Source organism: Microchirus variegatus, assembly GCF_963457635.1.
Source record: "Microchirus variegatus genome assembly, chromosome: 17".
NCBI classification, from domain to species: Eukaryota; Metazoa; Chordata; class Actinopteri; order Pleuronectiformes; family Soleidae; genus Microchirus; species Microchirus variegatus.
The window spans coordinates 2,853,472-2,877,459 of record NC_139818.1 but is presented as its reverse complement, the minus strand read 5'-3'; the positions used below and the strand labels follow the sequence as shown (position 1 = coordinate 2,877,459).

General features: G+C 37.9%; 1 protein-coding gene across 1 annotated transcript; it reads right to left on the bottom strand.

Annotated features, from left to right (window-relative positions):
- Positions 1-4,503: 4,503 nt before the first annotated feature.
- klf9 (Kruppel like factor 9) lies at positions 4,504-9,029 on the bottom strand (the record flags this gene model as incomplete). The annotated part of the gene is made up of 2 exons (XM_083904272.1): positions 8,473-9,029; positions 4,504-4,781 (listed from the first exon to the last, which is right to left on the bottom strand). The coding sequence occupies exons 1-2, from the start codon at positions 8,879-8,881 to the stop codon at positions 4,504-4,506; spliced, it is 687 nt and encodes a 228-aa protein (XP_083760398.1). The 5' UTR covers positions 8,882-9,029.
- Between the last annotated feature and the right edge of the window lie 14,959 nt (positions 9,030-23,988).

Below are 23,988 nucleotides of genomic sequence, written 5' to 3'. Positions count from 1 at the left end.
CACTATTTCGTCCAAAACCTGACAATTTTTTGGAAAAAAAAATGTTGGTCCAAAATTTGACAAAAATGTCATACTAGACTGTCGTTCAAAATTTGAAAACAAAAGGTCATACTATACTATGTCGTTCAAAATGTGACCATTTTTTTGAAGAAAAATTTTTGGTCCAAAATTTGACAAAAACCTCATACTATACTACGCTGTTCAAGATTTAACAATTTTTTGAAAAAAAACAAAACATTTTGGTCCAAAATTTCACAAAAACGTTTTCCAAAAAAATAAAAAAAAAAATTTCAAAAAATACTTTTGAAAATAAAAACGCTTTGCAAAAAAATACTTTTGAGGAAAAAACATCTTAGATTTAAAAATGATTTGTTGTTCGGCACGAAGTGAACTCACACAGTGTGTTGTGTGAGGAAACAAGAAACCAGGAGAAACATATGTAGAAAGAAAATAATTTTAATGTTAAAACTTTAGAGCAGTGATTATTACACAGATACAGTATAATGTATATTGCAATAACATGGGATGTGCACTGACAGTCCCCGATTACAGTACAGTAGCATAAGAAGTAAAAGCTTCAACCTGAAAGGCACAAACATCTCATCACAGTTGTTTTAATGCCAGAAAAAAACAAAACAAAATAAAACACAACACTTTGTGTTGTTTTCACTCACTTCACTCTCTGTATCTGTCTGGATGTTTAAATGCATTCAATAACAATTATATATTTATATATAAAAAAACAACAAAATAAATGATTCTGGCTCCTGTTGTGGACAAAATAAGACCTCACAATTCTGTTAGAAACGTTATATAAAAGATTATACCACAAAATAAAAAAAAACAAAAACAATAAACTGTACCAAACATGAGCTACATGAGGGAATTCATCCATTCACTCACTAATCACACGTTGCCTTTAAATGACAATTTCATTTAAACAAAGAAAATAAACTTAAAATAAAATGACATTTGTTATGAAAAATGTTGTGCTTCCATGTCACCACCAGGGGGTGCTATAATCAAAGTCCTCACATTCTTCCCTGAAAACATGCAGTCCAGAAAAAACACAAGTAAACACAAAAAAGTTTCAATGAACAGCAACTGGCACTGATGGTTGTTTTTATATATATTTATATATAAAAGACACTCGCTGATATCAACATAAATAATCTGACTATAATCTGTTCATACATGTAGTTGTTTTTTTTTTTTTCTCAAAGGTTGAAAATGTAGAAATCCATTTCGGCTACAAAAAAAACCCCTTATTTAAAGGCACAGACAGTCTTTGTGTTAAAGTTACCCTGTTTGTTTTCACGGCCTCAACAAAAAAAAGCAACTTTAAATGTAATAATCTAGATTTAATCTGCTCGTGAGGTTTGATCGTGTGTGGACGTGAACGACTGCGACGCCAGCAAAATAAGGAAATAATCACCGCTGCGTAAAAAGGTGAAAAGTTTGACATTCGACCTCTTCAGAAATGAGTTTAACATTATAATACGATTGTTTTTTTTAGCGTTTCATCTTGAAACACTTTCACATAACAATGACATAATGTATGGCATGAATTGTCTTACTATGTAATGTGATAACATAGGCCCTGTCCCAATACCTCCCCTAACCCTACATTTTTGCCCTAACCCTACATTTTGCGCGTTCATGTGTAGGGTGGAGCAAGGGGAAGTGCGATTTTTCCCTTATAATCAACCCTAAAAACGTAGTGAGCTCTGATGCGGGCTTAAAAAGAAGTGGAAGATGAAATTACCCACGATGCTTTGCGGAATCAGCGATCAGGCTGATATTTTTCAACAAAATTTGCGTAATATATTTTCGCAAATAAGCACCTTACAATGTCAAATTGTGTTGGAATATGTTGGTTTGATACACAGCCAAAGGACCGTTGAGCTTTGAACACTAATGTCAGAAAATAAGTGACGATTTATGAAAGCAGTTAGCTAACTAGCTAGCGGGCGGCTACCTGCCGAGCTCCCCCGAGAGAGCATGCCCGCCGCGCAGAGCTACATGACGGGCAAACGTTCTCGAAGCACACGGCAAATAGCTGCTAGCTAGCTCTGCTACATCTGTGTAGTTTCACATTCGTGATTTAGCGTTTACGAGGACGGAGAAAAAACATCGTTGACAGAGAAAAACAAACAGCTGATCCGCCGGCATTTTTCCTGAATGAAAATAGTAGCACGCTCCACCGGCAGAATTGTCAACATGTGACGTAGGTTAGCACGTTCGTTACGTTCACTACGCTAATTTGCATGTAGTGGCGTCTCAATACCACTTCCCTCAACGAGCGGAATTTACGGTTGAGGGAACTCAAAACTAAGGGGAAATTTTATGGGGGAGGCGTTGGGACGGAGCTATAGTGTTTTATCTTCTATCACATAATATTAATCATAATAATTCATGTTCTACCTTCAATTCAAACATTCGAACAAAAGCTCAAGAGTTTCGATTCATAATGTCATCATTCGTCTTAGATTATTTCAAGTGAAGTGGTTTATTTTTGTATTTTCCTGGCGTGGCAGTTTTATGCTTCGGTAAATATGAGTTACGGTTTTGTATAAAGGAATAAAAAGTAAAGTATTAGAGTTCAATTTTTTAAAACACTGTCTAAAGCTACAAGCTCACAGTTTAACCTCTTCAACTACATCCATAAAACCAACGTCTATTTCTTTAATTCTCTATATTATAACTTTGTATTATTTCTCTCTAAACACAGTATATATATAATATATAATATATACCGTTTTCATCTATTTACATGATAATACTGCTATTCTGTTCATATGCCTTGTTCTGGACTGAATAATAAACTGTACATGTGTTTAAAGTATGTGCAATAATAACATTTACTAAAGGATTATTCCCAAATCTTTGGCTACGTTCAGATTACCAGGTCGTGCCTTCGGGAGGAAAACAGAACAGATTATATCCATATTTATAGGTTCTATAAATTTGTTGTTTTCATGTTTTTGATCTTAACTGAGAAACACACGTTGTAGTTTTGAATGCTAATCTGGAAATGAATTTCAGGTTAGCTACTCTGTAGCTGGTAATCTGAACGTACTTGTGACACTTTGGGATTTTCTCCTCCAGAGGATTTTGTTTTATTGTCGTCTTCACTTCGTCGTGAAGTGAAAAAACATGTAGTGTTTACGATGCGTACATAAATACCACTCTGACAGTGGAATCTTCCAGATGAAAAAAAAACAAAAAACAGGCACACAAGACAAATTAAATTACAAATGACAGAATGACGACACCTGTGTGATTCACCCTGAAAATCCTTAATAAATACCAGTCACTTCAAGGAAAATATCATCCGTGTGTCGTTCTTTCCTTTAATCTACGATCGAGAACAGAAAATCGGAAAAAAAAGTTTTAAAATCTCATCCAGGGAAAACAAACAAACCTGGTTGTTTCACATATTTTTAATTTTGTGCTCAAATCAAATATCGCAAATGAAAAAAAAAACAGATTCAAGCTTTTTCTTTTGCGCGTGAACAGGAAGTCGTTTATTCTTCTTCTTGTGTTGTTTGGCTAAAGTGAAACGTTCAGAGTTTGCGTTTTATTCCCGTTGAAAAAGATAAAACTCTCGTTAACCACTTGTGAGATTAGCTAATCTGAATCGAGCTAGTCAACAACTTCCCAGTTCACGCAAGAGTGGAAGAAATGAAATCCGCTCCAGCTTTGGCAAAATCCGTTGTCGTTTTTGTATTTGCGATTTTTGTTTTGAGCACAACGTGAAATTTTTGCATAGCGATATCGTAACGCTTTTGAAACACATTAGGTATTTTCCTTTTTTCAGCACATCATTTTTTTAGATTACTTTTTGTTGATTAGCATTAAACTCATTTTTTAAAAATCAATTGATGTTTCAGACCACTAGATGGCGACAAGTGTGTCGCAATATATACGATATATATATAATACGATAATATCGTACCATGATGTCTCTGGTGATTCCCAACCCATATTTTTGTTTTTTTTGAATGAGATTAAAACTGTATTTAGCATTTTTCCGATTTTAGATTCTAACCCGACTTTAAACCTGTGGCGTCACTTACAACTTCTGCTAAAATATAATCCAGAGTAACTTGTATTTTTTTTTTTTTTTTTTAAAGGTAACGTTTGGGATTAAAGTTTCCGATACAGTTTGAATTTTCTTAACAGTTGTTTCAGTAGTTAACCCTGAGGAGTTCAAAATGGCCTCCACCAAATTCTATAATCCGCCTCCAAACGACTGTAGAACATCTGCATTGTTGTCCGACAGATTACCAGAGAAAATCCAGCACATCGTCGTCGTTGAACGTGTAAAGAATGAATGAGACATGGATCGAGGAAGCTCAAGTTCGGTTCATAATCTCCCAACGACATCACACGCGTGTCACAGAACGACGTCATGAATAGTGGTCTGGCCGGATGAAGGGATTACACACGTAATCTGTGTTTGTCTCTGTATCTGAGTGTGTGTGTGTGTGTGTGTGTGTCTCACACTCCTGCAGGACTCTGGTCCCCAGAGTCGGACGACATGGACACGGAGCAGCGGCGTCTCTTGGCCGCGCTGGAGCCCTGAAGCATGCTGGGATGGAAGCCGGCGTGTCGCCGGGCGTGTTTGGTCAGGTGGTCGCTCCGCATGAAGCACTTGTCGCACATCGGACAGTTGAAGCGCTTCTCGCCCGTGTGCGTGCGGTAGTGACGCGTCAGCTCGTCCGAGCGCGAGAACTTCTTGCCGCAGTCGGGCCAGGTGCACTCGAAGGGACGCTCACCTGAGGACACACACACACACAAGCTGTTTAATTAAATTAAATAAAAAAAATAATTAAGAAAAAGTTTTATTATTATAAATAATAATAATAAAAAATAAAAATAAAAATATATATATAGAATATAAAAATATAATAATAATAATAATAAATCTTTACTGCAGACACAGGTCCATATCACATAATATCACATATCATACATAATAATAAATAGTATATGATATAGTATATGATTTCTTTGTTAAATGGAAGTGAAAAAACGAATATTATGTTATACATATTATATTCACATTTAAGAAGCTGAAAAGTCAGACAAACAGTAAAAAATTTAGTAATTTTAGTAGTTTTTAGTAATTGCCTAATAATCCATTTATCGAGTAATTGATCGTTTGCGACAATTGATTGGACCAAAGTTTGCGATATTTTTTAAATCTCACCCAGCAGCTGATTTTTTTATTGAATTAAACAGCCACAATTTCTTTTTGAAAGTGAAATGATAAATATTCTTAAGTTACATAAACTTTAGTCTGTTTATTTGACAATGTTAGGTGTTTTTAATTACCTACTTTAAATATTTAATATTAAGTTCTTATTCAAAAATATTAGGGCTGCTTTTTTTGAATAATTAAACACGATCTGTGATTATTTTCTGTTATGACAAAATAAATCATAAAAATACAATAATTTTGGTTTGAGAACATCATTATTTCAAGGTTTGGTTTGTATATTATAAATATATATATATATATATAAATATTTTTCAACATTTGATGACTAATTAATAGTCATAAAAATATGTTAATAGATTTTTATAATAATCTTTAGCTACGGTCATAAAAAATATACAACAATATAGTGCGGACACAAAATACAGAATATAATCACATAAAACTGCAAGAATCAGTCGATTGATTGATTATTAATCAACTACTACATTAATTTAACTAACTATTCTGATAACTGGTTACCTGGTTTAAGAGCTTCTTAAATGTGAATATTTTCTGGTTTATTTGCTGTTGCAGTTTAAAAATAAATATTCAATATTCATCAAATAACCATCATAAATGTGTATTTAAATGTTTAAATCTTTAGATCCCTGTGAAACGCTTTCTCTTTTTGTTGCACTACTGTTTTATGTACAGCTAAATGACAATAAAAGTGATTTGATTTTGATTTGATCATTCACTGCTGTGCACAGTTTACACCAGTAGGTGTCGCCATTACCCAGCGATAAAAACACATTAATGACAAAGAAGAAAGAGAGAAAGTAGGAGAGCAAAAACGTGTCGAATTAACAAAAAAAAAGTGAGTTTTTGGCACTTTTTATAATCAACATCAGCCCTAATATTAGAACTCTAACCCTAATATTATTATTCTTAGTCATTGATATAAGAGGAAAAATGTTAAAAAATAAAAATAAAAAAAAGATTAAAAACAAAAACATGTTGTTTCAATTTAATCAAAAAAAAATCCATATTTCCCAACGAACCTTAACAGAAAATATTGATGAATAAATGCAGTGATTTCTGCCTCGTGGCGGCCCCTCCCCCTGCGGCTCCACGTGCTTCCCTGCACCACGTGTTTCCTCTTGTTTACAACCTGACGCGGGAGGGGAGTGGGGGCGGGGTGATGACGTATGCGGAAGCAGCGCAGCACAAACACATGTGAGGACAACGGTGTCGCAGTGACCTACATGTGATTCCACAGTCGATTTATCGACGTGTTTTTACGACAGCGTCACACGGTGATGTTTTTCTCTGTCGATTTAAACTCGGTTTAACCTTTTGTTTATTTGCTTTATATTAAGTTTGTTTCCTCCCTGACTGATTTAACTGATGCTCTGCACAGAGATTTTAGAGTTAGTGTCATATTTTGTGTAAATAAGGGTTAGGGTTTGTACTATACTTTTATTTTCTTATTTTTGCTTTTGGTTTAATCTTTGCTTTCATATTTATTTACTTTATTTACTTGTTTTGCACTAATGAACATAAATTACTTGTATCAGAAAAACATGACAATAAACCTGGTTCACAATCAGATCAACATTGTTTACACCCACAGATAAAAAGTTGGACACTGTGTGTATATATATGTATATATATATATATATATATATATATATATATATATGTATATGTATATGTATGTATATATATATATATATATACATATATATATAGGGCTGTAACTAACAATCACAAACCAAAACTTATTATTGGTTATATTATATATATATACATATATTATATTATATTATATTTATACATTATTTCATGTACATTATTTCATTTATACATTATTTCATGTGAACCAGAAAATATTCACATGAATAGTGAAAAGAGGCTGTAAAAACTCAAACTGATTCATCGATTATCAAAATAGTTGATCATTAAATTAGTTACAGATAATTATTAGTTATCTAATAATTATTGTATTCATATGTAAATTTTAACACTTTCATCTTGTAACCAGAGGGTCTCTTACTCTCTATTTTTGCATTTTGCCGTTTTTACACTTTATATGTATCTGATTGTATTGCTTATTTTATGTCATATTATATGTTTTTATCACTTTTCTTACAAGTGAATTTCCCCCTGAATAATAAAACAATATGATCTAGTCCAATGTCTATTCCTTATATATACAGTTTTATTATGGATTGAGTTCGTACTGGTGTGTTGTTGTGAGTCACTTTGTGTTTCACTGCAAAACACATATATATATATATATTTGATTTATTGATTAATTAATTAATTGATTAACTGATTGACTGCAGCACAGGTGCATTTCTTATCGCTCTGATTACGTCATCGCCACAAATTGACCTCAACTCAACTTCACCTGAGCAGGAAGCACAAACAGGAAGCAGCTCTCTGCACGCGGTCATCCCATGCGTGCAGGACACGCCCCCCCTCTTCCTCCTCTGCCCCCCCCCCCCTCCTCCTCCTCCTTTTCTCAAAATTCACATGGTCCACCTTTCCTTATAACCTGTTATTCATTAACAAAAACATGTGGTTTCTCTGTTACGCACCTTATTTCAATATTCTAATATTTTTTTTACTCCAATTACCTCAAATTATGTGGATATTTTACTGATATAGTCATATTTTGTGTGTTTCATACCATCTATCTGACACTAGTATAGTATTATCTGCACATTAAAGTCTCATTTACTAGTATGTTATGTACTTTCAAGGTACTGAAATGTATGTATGCATATTTTTCTATGATTTATGGGTTACTGACGTCATTACTTTTAATAAATATTTGCTAAAAAACGACCGTCACTGCTTCTGTTCAGTGTCATCAGTGATGTGAACATGCAGAGTCAGGCAATAATGCATCAGTGTGCCACGTTATCGTGTTGCGCAGAGGTCATTCAGTGAGCTCTGCGGGGGAAAAACAAGCGCAAAGAGGCGTAAAAGTGCGTTTAAAATAGATGAGGAATAAAGAAAAAATGTGAAATAAATAAAGAAAATGACAGTGCGTGGTGCCTTTTATCTGTTTTTTACTGATTTAAGCTGTGTTTTGTTTGTTTCGCTGTGAGCGGTGACAATAAAGTTATTTTTGAATAGCGTTTCTGCCCATTTGTGTGTGTGTGTGTGGTAACGCAGACGCAGCGGAACCACAACAAGAACCGAGCCCGTGACGCCCTACGTGGGCGTGACTCTCAGAGACCCACGCTGTGACTCACCGGTGTGGACCCGGAGGTGAGCTTTCAGGTGCGAGGATTTGCCGTACATCTTCCCGCAGCCGGTGAACGGGCAGCAGTGTCGCTTCTCCGGGGATTCCTGCCGCCTCGCCGCGGTCACTGACGCCGCCGCAGCTGCTGCCTTGTTCCGGGATTGTTTGGTTATAACCGGGCGGCGCTGCTGCTGCTGCTCCGTCTTCTTCTCCAGCGGCCCCCCGGTGTCACATCTCCCGGCACCGGGGCTGCATTTGTTCAAGTCCAGTAAAATCATAGCCACCATGAGCAGAGTCCGGTTCTCCTGGTTCTCTTTGAGCGGCGGCTCCTCCGCAGCTGCTGCTGCTACTGCGCGGCCCGGCGGCGGAGGTCGAGCCGGGACACGGTCTGTGGGGAGCGACACATCCGCCTCCGACATCACTCACCGGTCACCGGAACAACAATTGAACAATACTTAAGAAGGAAAATAGATTAAAAAAAATAGATTTAAAAAGTAACAGATCAAAGCGTCGTTTCGTCCGGAAACATGTGGTTAACCGTCCGCACGTGACTCTTCCGCAAAAGACTGCGTTTTTCTCGGGTCAGGTTGAACAAGGGCGGATAAATAAAGCGCCTCCGCCGGTAAAAGGTCGCACTTTCTTCTTCTTCTTCTCTTTTCTCTTCTTTTCCTCCGCGTGAATCGATCAAAGTCTCGTTGAACTTTGCGCAGGTTTGTCGCGTATTCCGCTATCGCTGCTTCACTCACACACTCACATGCGTCAACTTGTCTCTGTTTTTCCTGCAAACGCAGCGGCTCTTTTTCTCTCTCTCTCTCTCTTTTTCTCTCTCTTTCTGTCTCTCGCTCAACTCCAAGAAACAATTTCGCGGAATCCCGCCGCGTCACAGCAAAGCGACGCCACGATTGGCCGAGAGCGAACGTGACTGGATTTTGTGGAATTGCCTTTTCATAGGAGTGAAAGGCGGAAGAACGGACCAATCACAGGCGACGTAGGAAGTGAAAGGGGGCGGGGCCGCACAGGTGCTGCGTTCATGTCCTCAAGGTGACTGGGAAATATGGAACTCTGTCCGTCAAGGATACAGCAAGTGACTTAAAGACGAAATGTGAGGGCATAAAATGAATTATTTTAACCATGTAATAACTTTAAGAGAGATTATTTAAGATTAGACCCTTGTAATAAAGTTAAATACACACAATTTTTCGTATTATTATTATTATTATTATAATAAGAACGTTAGTAGCACAAGTTTATAAAGTGCTTGGACAGATGCAGAAAAAAGGATATTATATTAACAGAAACAAGACAAAATTATGGCAAAATCATAAAAAAGTGTATCAAATGTTAAAATAAAAAGAATAGGTGCAAAACAACATTAAAGAAACAGGTCAAAGAGCAAATAATATATAGCAAATACATATGTGTGTATATATATATGTAGTTATATATACATATATAAGTCAATATAGAGTCTTATCTCGAGTACGGTAGGTTGTTCCAAAGTCAAGGGGTAATATGTGATATAATGACAAATTTATTTTTTAAATGCAAATATAGGATATGCTTCAATTAAAAATATATATATATATCATCTTAAAAGTCAAATCTTGAATTTAAAAGTAAACAAAAATGTCAAAGAATTTGCTTGTTCAATAAAACCCAATGCTAATGATAGTGTAACATTCTTGTGATAGTGCAACAATAATAATAAAATGAATGGTGTAGAAAAGTGACTCTAAAACACAATCATGTGTATGTCCCTGTAGTAGTGCTGTATTTGCAAATGCATCATAAAATTAAAAGATTTTTCAAAATTTTCAATAACCATAAACAAGTGGCTGTAAGGCCACACGAGGACTGTGCTGAATATATATGAAGGTGAGATTAGAGTGTAAGAAATAAGTTACTCATTAAGAACAGGTCAAGGTGATATACAGTATTAGTGTAAACAAAGGAGAGGGAAGAAAAACATGTTTCTGGACCATTTGTAAAAGGTTTTCCTGAATGAACGATCGTTTGAAAAATTATTATTTTTACAGCTTTTTCTGAATTAACACAATACTTTAAAACATGAGAAGATTTAATTCCCTTCTTAAGAACTTGTTTTAATAACCTCAAACATTTAAATCTAAATTAAAAAAATCTAGCATTTTTTTAATGAGGAAAGAATGTCTTGCAAAGCAAAAAAAACATAGCTTTATATGTTTTATTATTATTATTATTTATTTTTGACCATTCGCTACAGTGGACAACTATTTTCGACAGAGGCCTTTGAACGCAGCATCAATACAGCGCGCGCGCTCACGTCACGACACGCCCCCACTCCCACAGCGGTGTTACCCAGAAACCATTGAATGCAGGAGAGAACAAAGTGTTTGAGGAAATATTCGGGACTTCACATTGAGTCTGATCCAACACAACTCACATCAGAACACTGAGTCCTGTTCCGTACTCCGGCTCCTTCTCTTATTTCCTGTTTTAGCCGCAGCTACAAACTGTGGGAATAGGAGATGATAATAAAGCCTGTGACGACCTGAACTGAACCAGAAACCTGATCTGGTCCACGCATGTGTGACTACTTTTGACAAACCCACCCCGGAACGCCCCCCCCATTTCTGTCATGGTGCATTCCATTTTGTAGGTGGAACTTGGAGTTCCAACTCGGAACTATTTTTTTTAACCTTAAATAGCACTTTTAACTTATTTGTTTCACAGTAAATAAGTCGTATGTGTAGTACTGTACTTTAATTTCCGTTTGTACAACGTTATTAATGACTGATATTGGTAGTTTTTTTTATTAACTACCCTCGTAAGTCATTAAGGTCAAACATGTCCATCAGGATTAACTGGAACACGGAGTCACTTCTGACTTCCGATGTAAACGTTATGCACCGTGTTTTGTTTTATTCATTTCACATTAAGTCGGTCCTGCGCATAATATAGCTACATTTTTTTAACGTAATGTCCGACTTCTAAATCCGGATTGCGGTCAATTCTGAGGTGACGTAACCCCCAGCCCCGACTTCCGAAAATGGAATGCACTGTAATGCTAACCCCGACTGGGTGGGGGGGGGGGGGTTATGTACCACAGTGAGGGACACATGAGGACAGAGCTAATTTAGAATCAGACAGTGAAAGTGGGGACACACACACACAGTGAGACTTGTCTGTAGTGGCGGCGGCGGTGGCGGGACTCGTCGGGAAAACAACAACAACAACAACAAGACATCTGTGGATGTTGCCCATTCACAGGTTTGCATAGATAATCATCTGAGGACACTGCATTCATTTGGACAGCCTAAAAACAGCCTTTTTAAACTCAACCACGACTATTAGGACCAGGTTTTGGTCTTGGTTTTGGGTGTCAGTGTTTAGACCAGAGATGGTCCTGAAGAAGTGACAAATATAAGTACACACACACACACACTCATGTATATAAAAGACAGATGGTAATGTAGGGAGCCGCAGTGAGAGTGTAACAGGACTCTCAGCTGTGCACTGAGTTCATGGCCAAAGTTCCTAGAAAACCAGACTCAGCTTGGAGGCGGGAGGCGGGGGAGGGGAGGCGGGGGGGTTGGTCGGGGGTTGGTCGGTTTGGGAGGATTGAGCAACTCCACTGCCTCATATATTCTCCGCTTGACAAGAACCACGTATTCTGTCCTGGTTTACACAGGAACAGAGTAACAGATGTGGAACAAGAGTGTACTCACTCAAAGTAGGTCAACTTCCTCCTGAAAACTACATGATTCAGCCAAACATAACAGCGCACAAAATGTCTTCAACAACACGGCAGCCCTGGGATACCGCTCGTGTTTTTAAATAGTTCATATTATTAAAGGTGCGTTATGTTATAAATCTAAATCAACTGGCCATAAAATCCTCCTAATATGTCACAGAGACTCAGGAATAATGTTCATATAACAAACTGAACTCACCAACAACAACAACCAAAAGACAAAATATTTGCATTAAAAAAACCATTTTGCAGACTGCAAATCATGTTTATGTTTTGAAATCATGTTTTGGCGTCATGTGGCGCCACCTACCGCCGTCTACCAATCATTGCAGTCAGTAGAGTCTCAGCTGCCGAGCAACCACGGGTTGCCAGTTACGTCAGAAAACGAAACCTGAAAGACCTCGGTATTTTGAATTTGAATGCAGTAACTGTTTTTTTGGCCACATTCTTACATATGGCACCTTTAAGTGTTACCATCGAAGCGAGGATACACCCTGCACCTGAGGTTTGTTGAAACACAAACAAACGTAGTACAAATACACAGTGATGTGCTGTCATAATACAGCGCTTTTCCATTATGCAGTTCTAGCGCTGCTCAGCTCGGTTTGGTATGAGTCACGTTTGTTTTCCATTATTATAGTAGCTCCTCAAAGTGGGCGAGGACGTCATAGCACAGCTGCGCGAAACTGCCGTGACGTCGTTGACACAAACACAGAAGCTAGTGATTTGTAAAGCAGCTGTTTTCACTGTAACTGAATCATTAGAATCAAAAAGATTTGTTCACAGAATCGTTCTGTACTTCCTGCATGACTGGGATTCAGCTCACGATCACCGGCTTTCAGCAGTTCTGTAGCTAAACACACCAAAGTCTTTTGAACTGGTCTAGAGTTCGCCATCGTTCACTTCGGTTCTTGTGCCAGGAACCAGGTTCTATCACTGATGTAAAAGCAAAAAAAAAACTGAGTCAAGTTGAGCCGAATCAAGTCATGCTAGAACTGTATCGTAGAAAAGTGCCAATTGTTAGCTACTGTTAGCAATACCAGTCGATAGCAAAGCTCTTATTTTGCTCACACAAACAGGGTAGCAACATGTCTAGATAGCTAGATAGATATATGCTAGCTAGCTTAGACAGACAGATAGATGCTTGCTAGCTTAGATAGATGCTAGCTAGCTTAGATAGATGCTAGCTAGCTTAGATAGATAGATAGATAGATAGATAGATAGATAGATAGATAGATAGATAGATAGATAGATAGATAGATAGATAGATAGATAGATAGATAGATAGATAGATAGATAGATAGATAGATGTTTATTTTGGTGCCATCTTCTTCTACATCTTCAATAATTCATACAGTCCATCAGAACACTGACTCCCTCAGGACGCTCTCTGTAAAACATCAACTTTATTTCTGATTAGTTTTTGTTTTGGAAAAGTTTCTGCAACTTCTTCTCCCGCAGGAAACAAACAGCTGAAAAGAGTGAATGTCAGTTAGCTTCTAATTTGCATACAAAGTATGAATAATCAGAGTTGTATTTGCACATTAAAGTCTCACTTCTTTTTTTCCAGTCTGTGTCTGAATGTTTGTGTTGTTGTTTTTTAACTTGTGCTCCTGACTGACGACACTTTTCCCATCTGGGAAAATAAAAGTGAAGAGATTCTTATCACGGTGATAATGTACGAGTTCTCTTCACACAGAAGCAAACAGAGTCAAAATAACACTCCCCCCATATATATATATATATATATGTATACTGTATATACATATATATATATGCAAACAATATACACATGCACATACTTTAAATTAACATGTTTCTTAAAAATAGCACCACAAATATTGTTTTTTCCATGTTAATTGATCATAAATCATAACTGAAATGAATTTAGTCTCTGAAAAACTACACATATAGAACTTTCTTTGTCTTTTTTCTGTAATAACTAATTGAGATATTTAGTGTTTTTACTGAATTTTCCTAAAGTTTAAAACAATTATACAAACATAAATACTTTAATAAAGGTAGGGGGACGTATGCAGATGAGGGAACATGGAAAGTTTATAGCATTTATTATCTTATTATTTTATGTCGTTGGGTGTGTGCGTAGATACATGCATGTGTATTTATACGTGTACAATTTTGTATATTCTTTAAGTACTTACACAGAGGATTATTAATATTTATTCTCTTGTTATTTATTAACATGTGTGTTTATTATGTATCATCTTTATCTGAGCTGCTGCTGCTGCTGCAGGACTAATGAAGGACGTCCTTATCATATTTGCACATGTTTTCTGTGTAATATTCTGATGAGTTTATCCAACTATACGTGCACTGTGTGTGTGTGTGTGTGTGTGTGTGTGTGTGTGTCTGTGTGTGTGTGTGTGTGTGTGTGTGTGTGCGTGTGTGTGTGTGGGTGTGTGTGTCACTGCAGGAACTTTTCCTCAGTTCACCCTGTTCTAGAACTCCACCCACACTTTGCTGCTTTTGTTGGCAGAACTTCTAGATTTCCAGGAAAAACTTGAGCAGGAACTTTTTTCCTTTTTTTTCTGTCTGTCTGCAGCAGGAGGAGGAGGAGGAGGAGGAGGAGGAGGAGCAGCACCTCCTCTCTGTCTCATCAGCAGAGCTGTAAACACTTCTCTGGAAGAAAAGGAGGCTCCTCCTCCTCCCCCCACCTCCTCTTCATCACTTCCCCTCTCTCACAAAAGTGCAAGAGTTCACGCTGAGTGCGCGCGCCCGTCATCTGGGTCATGTTATTGTTGTTGACACGGTGATTGTTGCGCGCGTGCTCGCCGCTTGTAAAGTGAGAGACGGCACGCGCGTCATCTCGGGACAGAATGTTCCCTTTCACCACGTGCGCAAGTTATGAGCAGAGCACGCGCGCACAAACACAACACACACACCCACAGAAAGCGTTGGTGTGTGTGTGTGTGTGTGTGTTTTTTCACGCAGAGCTGAACCACACACACACACACACACACACTTCACACATCGAGGTTATGAAAGCAGGGGGCGGTGCTAGAACTTTGTTTGGACATAAGTGTGAAGACACCAGCAGCTTTGTTGTTTTAATGTCAGAGTCTGAGATCATGCACACTTTAATCAAGCTAAGACCATAGTCCGACTAAGACAATCGCAATCGGACACAACCTCCGTAGGTGGCGCTGCAACGCTCTATAAGCTATTGCGTATTGAATCTGTTTCCCGTGTTGACATTTACGTCACAGAAAACCAAACAGTGAGATTGATCGTGCTGTGGTTCTGTATGTTTCGCAGATGCCGTGCATGCTAATGCTAATCGTGATACAAATTAGGCGGCCGTATAATATCCAGCAACAATACTGCAGTTTATACGTCGGGGAGGAAGCTTTTTCAAATCCGGCTTAGCGTATACATGCAGCAGTAATCAGACTATGAATCGCATCATTCAGGTACGTTAGTCCGACTAACGCTAGCTCGATTTTAGTCGGACTAACGTGTTTACATGACATTAAGAACACCAAATTATTCTCTTAGTCCGACTAAGCGTATTATACAAGCAGGAGTAATCGGACTATGAATCGAATAATTCAGCTACATTAGTCCGACTAAGGCTAGCTCAATTTTAGTCGGACTAACGTGTTTACATTAAGAAAGCCAAATTATTCTCTTAGTCTGACTAAAATTTTACTTTTTTTTAGATTACTTGTCCACTGCATTAAATGCTGAGCACAGAGAATAATGAGGATCGTACCAGCAACCTTCCTTCCAGGTTACAAACCATGGGCTGCCTAAGAATTATGCACCACCCGGGAATCGAACCCAGATCGCAAGAATGGGAATCTTGCATGATACCACTACACCAGCGGTGCACAACTTGAGAATGCACTGAGTGGTATTTGTATTCAAATGATGTACTGATTTAACTAAAACATGTGTATGTTATGATTAAACCTGTTGTAATAAACATAAATATTTTTAGACTTGAAACATTAGAACAAACACAGTTTTAACAGTAATATTAATAAGGTTTAAAGTCATTACATCCACACTGAAACTGAACAAAATGTAAATAATCTTTGCCATTGTTTCAGGAAACGTTTCCGCCCTAAAACGCTGTAGTACATATGCCAGGCCTGTGAGTGGCGCTGTAACGCTGCACCAAAAACAGAGAAGAAGAATCAGAGATAAACTGAGACAGGAAAATCAAAGTTATCATAAAGCAAACAGACCAAACAACAGCGTTAACAACTTCAGAGACTTTGTTGTTATATTTTGCGATTTTTCTGACACTCTGCGACTTGAAAAATTTGAAAAACACAACTAGCGTCAAATCCAGCGACTTTCTGGCATAAGCTTTAACTACTTTACGAGAAGTAAACGAACCAGTTTTGCTGACTTAACTTTTCATTGTCTCCAAACACAAGCGTACGATGACGTCAACAATGACGAATGAATGTCAGACCGTGAAGTCGTCGTTTTCCTAAAGCAGCGTATTCATCGTCTACGCGAAAACGCAAGGGCGGCGTTTTGAGATTTTCCCACTAATCTCAGAAAAAAAGGGTCAGAAATCAAGAAGACTTTTTTGTCCTAAGATTAAAAGTCAGATATCGTCACTTTAATCTCTTTATTATCACTAAAACAAACGCAGGATTATTTTTGGTTAAACTTGAAGTGAAAACAGACGACAGACAGACAGGAAGTACCAATCTACAGTATTTAATTCTTTATTTTGACGATGCATGCCAGACATGATCCTATTCACATTGAAGAATACAGATTCGTATTTGCATCCAAATACTCACTACGTCTGATTTCACGCTATAATCTGACTCCGCCTCTTTCTCTCTCTCTCTGTACACTCTGAGTGGAAGAACTGCATGCATTAGGAAAGGGGGGGCGTTACATAAAAAAGAGGTGACCAGTAGGGGGCGTGAGGCCCTTTTCTCCACATCATCATCATCATCATCATCATCATCAACTGCTGGAAAATAAAAGGAGGGAAAACAAAAACAACAAAAGGTGTGTGTGTGTGTGTGTGTGTGTCTGATGATGAGTCACAGGAAAATTCTGCTGACTCATGTTTCCACGACACTGTGAAACACAGTGAGTGATTTATCTTAGAAAATACTGTACACTGTGATTGTGTTGTCATTGTGTTGTCATGCCTCCCTGTGATCACTACACACACACACACACACACACACACACACACACATATTCTTGTACTTGCTGCATACTGAGGACCGGGTAAAGGTGCCGACAAAGTGAGGACCAGCATTTCCACTTTATAAATCAACACAATTACAAATATCTACTTCATGAATGACATCTATAAAGAACTACTGGGTGCAGTACCATAACATGTCTGCAGGTGGAGCCCCAGAGCAAAAAGTGTGTGAAACACCAGGGCTGGAATACAGGTTTTTGTTCCAAATTAAGGAGCTGTGCTATACTACAAACAGAGTATAGCATGTTTACAATCTAAGGAAGTGATTTCAATGAAAACAAAGTGAGGACCAGACAAAATGTCCTCACTTCGTAAAAATTACCTCACTTTGTTTGTTTAAAATGCTCACTGGTCCTCAGTATGCCGCAAGTACAAGAACACACACACACACATATGCTGTGTCAGTGTTTAAAGGGATAGTTCAGGGTTTTAGAAGTGTTGGACGTAGTTTAAGTTTGAGTGTAAACTGATTTAATGCACCGAACAAAGGTTTTTACTGCCGTTTGTTGGACTTTCTAAACTAAACTCCCACCAAATCCCACAGAGAAAACACGCTATTTTTGCGCCCTGACAAACAGGAGCTGTTGATCCACTGCTGCCTCATCACTATATATAAACATGCTCTATTGTGACTTCAGTGTTTTAAATCAATCATTCTGATTTATCTAAGTGACAAAAACTCACCACAAAAGGCAGCAGAAGAACAACAGCTGCTGTTTCTCTGTGAGTTAAAAAAAACGCTGATTTTCTCTATGGGGTTTGGTGTGGGAGAGTGAGCGGTGCAGAGAAGCCAGTTTCCTGTTGAAAAACGGAAAATTAAAGCAAGATACTGGGGAAGATATATAATAAGACACTTAAATAGACTTAAATATAAGTAAAATATGTTATTTTATTTCTTGCGCCGCAGCTGCTAGCATCCATGTTGTTAGCGATTCTGTGACTCAGGCATTAGGCAAAAAAAGGGAACTATCCCTTTAAAGAAGTTTGCAATCTTATATTCCAGTGATAGAATATAATCCTACATTTCCTAAACACACACACACACACACACGTGTCATGTGTTCTCATACGTGGCCATAGCAGCTCAGTAAATCATGACTCAGCTCGTTTTTTTTCCCCGTTTTTTTTGGCAAATTTTGGTTTGGTTTAGTGAGTGAGGGTCAAAGGTCAAAGTGACCCGAGCCCTCTATCAAAACACAACTCTCCATTCACCGAAAAACCACAAAGAAACAAAGAAAACGACTAAAAAAACACAACAACAACAACGACGACAATGACGACGACGTACGTGAATGAGTGAACAAGTGACGTCACATTCATCCGCTCACCTCTGCCATTTCCTGAAGATGTAAACTATTAAATGTATAAATGTATAGATTCTCATGAAGCACAGTGTTTTAATGTTAATGCTGGAAACAAACAAACAAACAAACATGGTTCTTTTCGTTCTTGCATCACTGGAGTAATGTTTCCCTGAGCTTTGACGCCGCGTCAACCTCTTCTTCTCTAAAACAGACCACGTGTCCAGGGATTCACAGAGAGGTTTATCCATTATTGATTCATTATTAATTATTTATCGAGAGGCTATGACTGACCATGATCCATACTGACCACAGGTCTGCGCTGAGTGTTTATTTTTGATTTTACAGCTTCTTAAATGTGAATATAAGTTGGGTTTTTTTCTCCATATAAGAAAGAAATCACTCAAATTGAATTATTTTGTGTTTCTGAAATGACTTGATTATTATTTAAGTTAGGTACGTTTATGCATTTCCATTCTCAGAAACAAAATAAACGCTCTTAAGATACTAAAACTACTTTTTTTTTTATCCATAACTAATTTGAAAAAGTCATTTAATTATTAGTTTATTGAAGAAACTGATCATTTGTGTTCATTGAGGCTTAGCAATTTTGTTTGATTCAAATTAAACCTAAAGACCAGTGATTTCTGGAGAGAGAGCACTGCCGCCACCAAGTGACAGAAGAAGGTACTGCGGCTGGGCCACACAAGCTCATTAAAATGAGTTTTTACAAATATGTATAATATGTTTAAAAAGTAGAATAATCGTATCATTTGATCGATTTAAAAAATGTGTGACCTTTATTAGGGCGGTTTATTACAAAATAAATGTATGAATCACTTTGTTTTGCAGCTTCAGAGACGCAGAAAGTCTCTTTAAAGTCGACTCTAAGGGAGAATTATGACTTTAAAACTTAGAACTTTGGGTTCATCATGCGCAAAAATCATGATTTCAGCTTCTGATGCTTTTATTTGTCAATAAATATATACATTTTTTAGTGACCGTGAGTATGAACAGTATGGATCATCCAGCAGACACAGATAATACGTCAAATCAGAATGACTCTACTTCCTCTACTCTGGTTTTTCATGTGCAAATAAGTACATTTGTTCAGCTGTTAAACCATTGTTGTGATTCTCTTTGTCTGTTTTAAGTGTTTGGGTCGATTTAAATAAAATATTAACGATATATTTGTGCGTAAAGAGAACAGCGAGCGTCTGAGAGAGTGCACAAAAACAACATGAGGAGAAAAATCACTGATATTTGGGCTCGTTGATTAAAGCAAAAACAAAAACAAAAAAGTTTACAGATTTTAAATCATTTCAACTCAGCGACGCCCAAAAGGCAACTTTTAATAAACTGGCAACATTATATTAGAAAAATCCCTTAATCTGCTCAATAAAACGTACAATAAAAACTACTTTAAATACTTTAAATATGATTGAAATGTACAGTGTTTATATATATATTCAATAAATAATATAATACATCAGCAATTAGTGCATGTAGATGGTCAACTTTTATTAAATTTAAAAGCTTAATTAGAAAATACTTAAAATCTGGACAAAAATATCACTGAGAAGATATAAATATTAATTTGTGTCATTCAAACAGGCATTTCCTTTAATCATCCACGAGAATGTCCATAAATAAACTCAAAGCATCGCGATTCAAACTCATTATCAAAGCGAGGAAATATATAAAACATAAACATTTAAAAAGAATCAGTGAGAATGAGAATGATTTCACCTATCTTATGTTTTACAGATCTATCAGAGAAGGACTTCCTCTTCTCCTCCAGACTTCTTCCACTGGAATAAAACAAAAAACAAATATGAGAGAAACTTTCAAACACTGATCTGGCTTTCATTTGTTGTAGATTATAGTCCCGTAATTCACCGTCACTGCCTTAAATCTCAGCGAGAATGCATATACTTTGAAAGAAAATTCCTCTTTTATGGAAGAAAACGTCGTCTTCTTCACCTCTGTGTGATTTATGACGGGCTTTAGTCCAGAGACACATGCTCTCTTTCTGTTATTTAAAAAAGTCTGCGTTTTGCTGCATCTGGCGTAGATAAAAAAAAAGCACTAAATAGACAAAGAGAAGAGTGACGGCTGTGGAGAGGCTGCAGCGGAGAGGAGAAGCTGCAGCGGAGAGTGGAGAGGCTGCAGGACGGATCCATGACTGAGCAGCTGAAGAGTAAACGTGGGAGGATTTTTGGTGTCACACCGAGCAGAGGCCTCGTCGTTCCACCTCAGAGTGATTTGCTACAGATTCCAGTTTTGAGCGACGTGTCGATGGTGTTGACTCAGACAGCAGCGTTTTTAAATCAGCACAAAGCCTGACAGAGCGTTTGTTTGGGCCTGACCTGACCGAACGGAGCTCTGACATCATGCAACACTCTGAACTCTGCAAAACGACGCCATTTTGGCAGGAAGTCTCAATGTATAAACTTTATAATATTAAGTCTATAAAGTCTTTAAATTCTGGGACTTAAATGAGGAAAATTCCCCACATCTGACCTCAACAGTTTGGTGGTGTAGAGCTCTGACATCATGCAACACTCTGAACTCTGCAAAACGACGCCATTTTGGCAGGAAGTCTCAGTGTATAAACTTTAAGACTAAGTCTTTAAAGACTTTAAACTCTAACCACAGCCCTTTTTAAATGTAGGACTGTGCAGGTCAGATAAATGAGGAAAATTCACATCTGACCTGACCGGTTTGGTGGTATAGAGCTCTGTTTGTTGACATCATGCAACCAAAATGACGCCATTTTGGCAGGAAGTCTCAGTGTATAAACTTTAATATTAAGTCTATTAACTCTATAAAGACTTTAAACTTTAACCACAGCCCTTTTAAGTGTAGGACTGTGCAGGTCAGATAAATTAATTCACCACATCTGACCTGACCGTTTTGGTGGTATAGAGCTGTTTGTTGACATCATGCAACCAAAACGACGCCATCTTGGCAGGAAGTCTCAGTGTATAAACTTTAAGACCAAGTCTTAAAAGACTTTAAACTCTAACCACAACCCTTTTAAGTATAGGACTGTGTAGGTCAGTTAAATGAGGAAAACTCACATCTGACCTGACCGGTTTGGTGTAGAGCTCTGACATCATGCAATACATAACCAAAATGACGCCATTTTGGCAGGAAGTCTCAATGTATAAACTTTAAGACAAAGTCTTCAAAGACTTTAAACTCTGGGACTGTGCAGGTCAGTTAAATGAGATAAATTAACCACATCTGACCTGACCTGTTTGGTGGTGTAGAGCTCTGACATCATGCAACACATAACCAAAACGACGCCATCTTGGCAGGAAGTCTCAACGTTCAACTATAAAGACATAAACTAGCAGCGTATAGAGACCACTTTCGGCAGAAACATGTCATTAAATGCCGTTATTGATGTGAGAGACTTCTGGTTTGGCCTCTCTGGTCAGCTTTTTACGCCGCAGACAGGAACCACTAACCCAGCCATAAATCAGACGGGAATATGCAAATATGCAACGTGCTGTATAAATTTGATCCTCCTCCGAGGAACAGGGAAACATGCTTCGACTAAAAGTCTTAAATTTGAAGAAGCCGACTGTAAATAAACCTCCAGATGTTCATCCAGTACCAGAGAAGTGTCTACGCTATCAAACGCCTCCAGAAACCTCCAAGACAGTTTGAGGTTTTTTAGTTAGTTGTGTCAGTAAAACCGGGTTCTGTTGCCGACTTTTATTCATGCACAGCATCGTGAAGGAAGCAGACTTGCTCTGAAAACGCAGAGTGAACGAACAAGTTCATGTTTTTATAAAGAGTGATGACGGAGGACAGCTGCTGTATCCCGGGATACCCAAACAGCAGAGGACGAGCAAATCGGATAATATTTTACTGGATTAGAGGAGACAGAGGTCGGTCACTGCCCAAAAAGTAAAGACACCATCAAAGCGAGCGAGCGATCAGAATCCTCATGCAACAGATTCCTCTCACTTCAGGTACAGAATCCAACTCTGGTTTACTTTAATATCTTGTTTATTTTACACACTTTTGTTTTTATAGTGATTTGTGAAGTGTTTTTTTCTGGATTAGGGATGAAGGGAAAGGAATACTGCATTGTCTGGAATCATTCCATACTCATGAAAAGCACCAGGGGGCAGTATAACGGGTCAGATAGATATATACGTTGATTTAAAAAAGTGTGTTAAAAGAAAACTCTGAAACTGGCACTGTCTATGTTTCTGCTGAAGCTCTTCCTGCCAACATGGCGGCGTAAACAAACCACGTCATGTGACGTGAGGAGATTTAAGAACGATAAAGACTGATAAACGATCTCATTCCCTTTCTTTTGCTTTGGCTTTTTCACACCGTTGTCTGCTCACATTCACACGAGCTGTAAAACACTGGATATTATCTCCTCATCCTCATTCTTCTTCTCATGATTAATCAAACACAGATTTTACTGCACCAGTCGCTGCAGAAACACAACTTTCTTTCTTTCTTTCTTTCTTTCTTTCTCTCTTTCTTTCTTTCTTTCTTTCTTTCTTTCTTTCTCTTGCTGAATAAACGATGCTACGCGTACGTCTGTGACTGACACGTGATTATTCAAAGTGTGTAACTTGTGTATACAGAGGTAAGTTGTTGCCGTGGTGAAGCCGTCGTCTTCTCTGCAAACACAAATGTTCCGTAAAACTCTCAGAATGGTCGATTGTGCCGGGGCTCGTAGGATTATACGGAAAAAAACAATGTGTTTAATATAAGTATATAAGTTTTGTGTCTGTGCTGAGATGAAAAGACCCTAAATTTGGCGATTGTTGTTGTTGTTGTTGTTGTTGTTGTATCTTTCCTCTACCACATACAGTGCATCTACAGGAGTAACAGTGATATGTGATGACGTGTGCGACACAGTGACGGCTGTCTACCGACGTAAAAAGGTGGCGGGTGGAAGACGACGTACAAAGTACAAAGACACCTTTTCCGTTTCGCCAGAGTTACTCGGCTACAAGAGGAGGTAAAAACTAGTCTAGACTCGTAGCTCTTTGTATTTGACTGGTGTACATCAGGACCCTTTTTTCCTCTCACGCTCCCACTTCCTGGTTTCAGGGCGAAGTTGGCGTCTAGAGCGCGTACTATGATAAATAAACCTTCTTCTTCTTCTTCTTAAAAACTAGAGTGTAAAAACCGATCCAGGACTTCTTCACCCTGGGTCCCTCTCAGTGTTCCTCGCCGGGTCCTATCAGAGTGTGTGTGTGTGAGTGTGTGTGTGTGTGTGTGAGTGCTGACCACTGTTCCTCG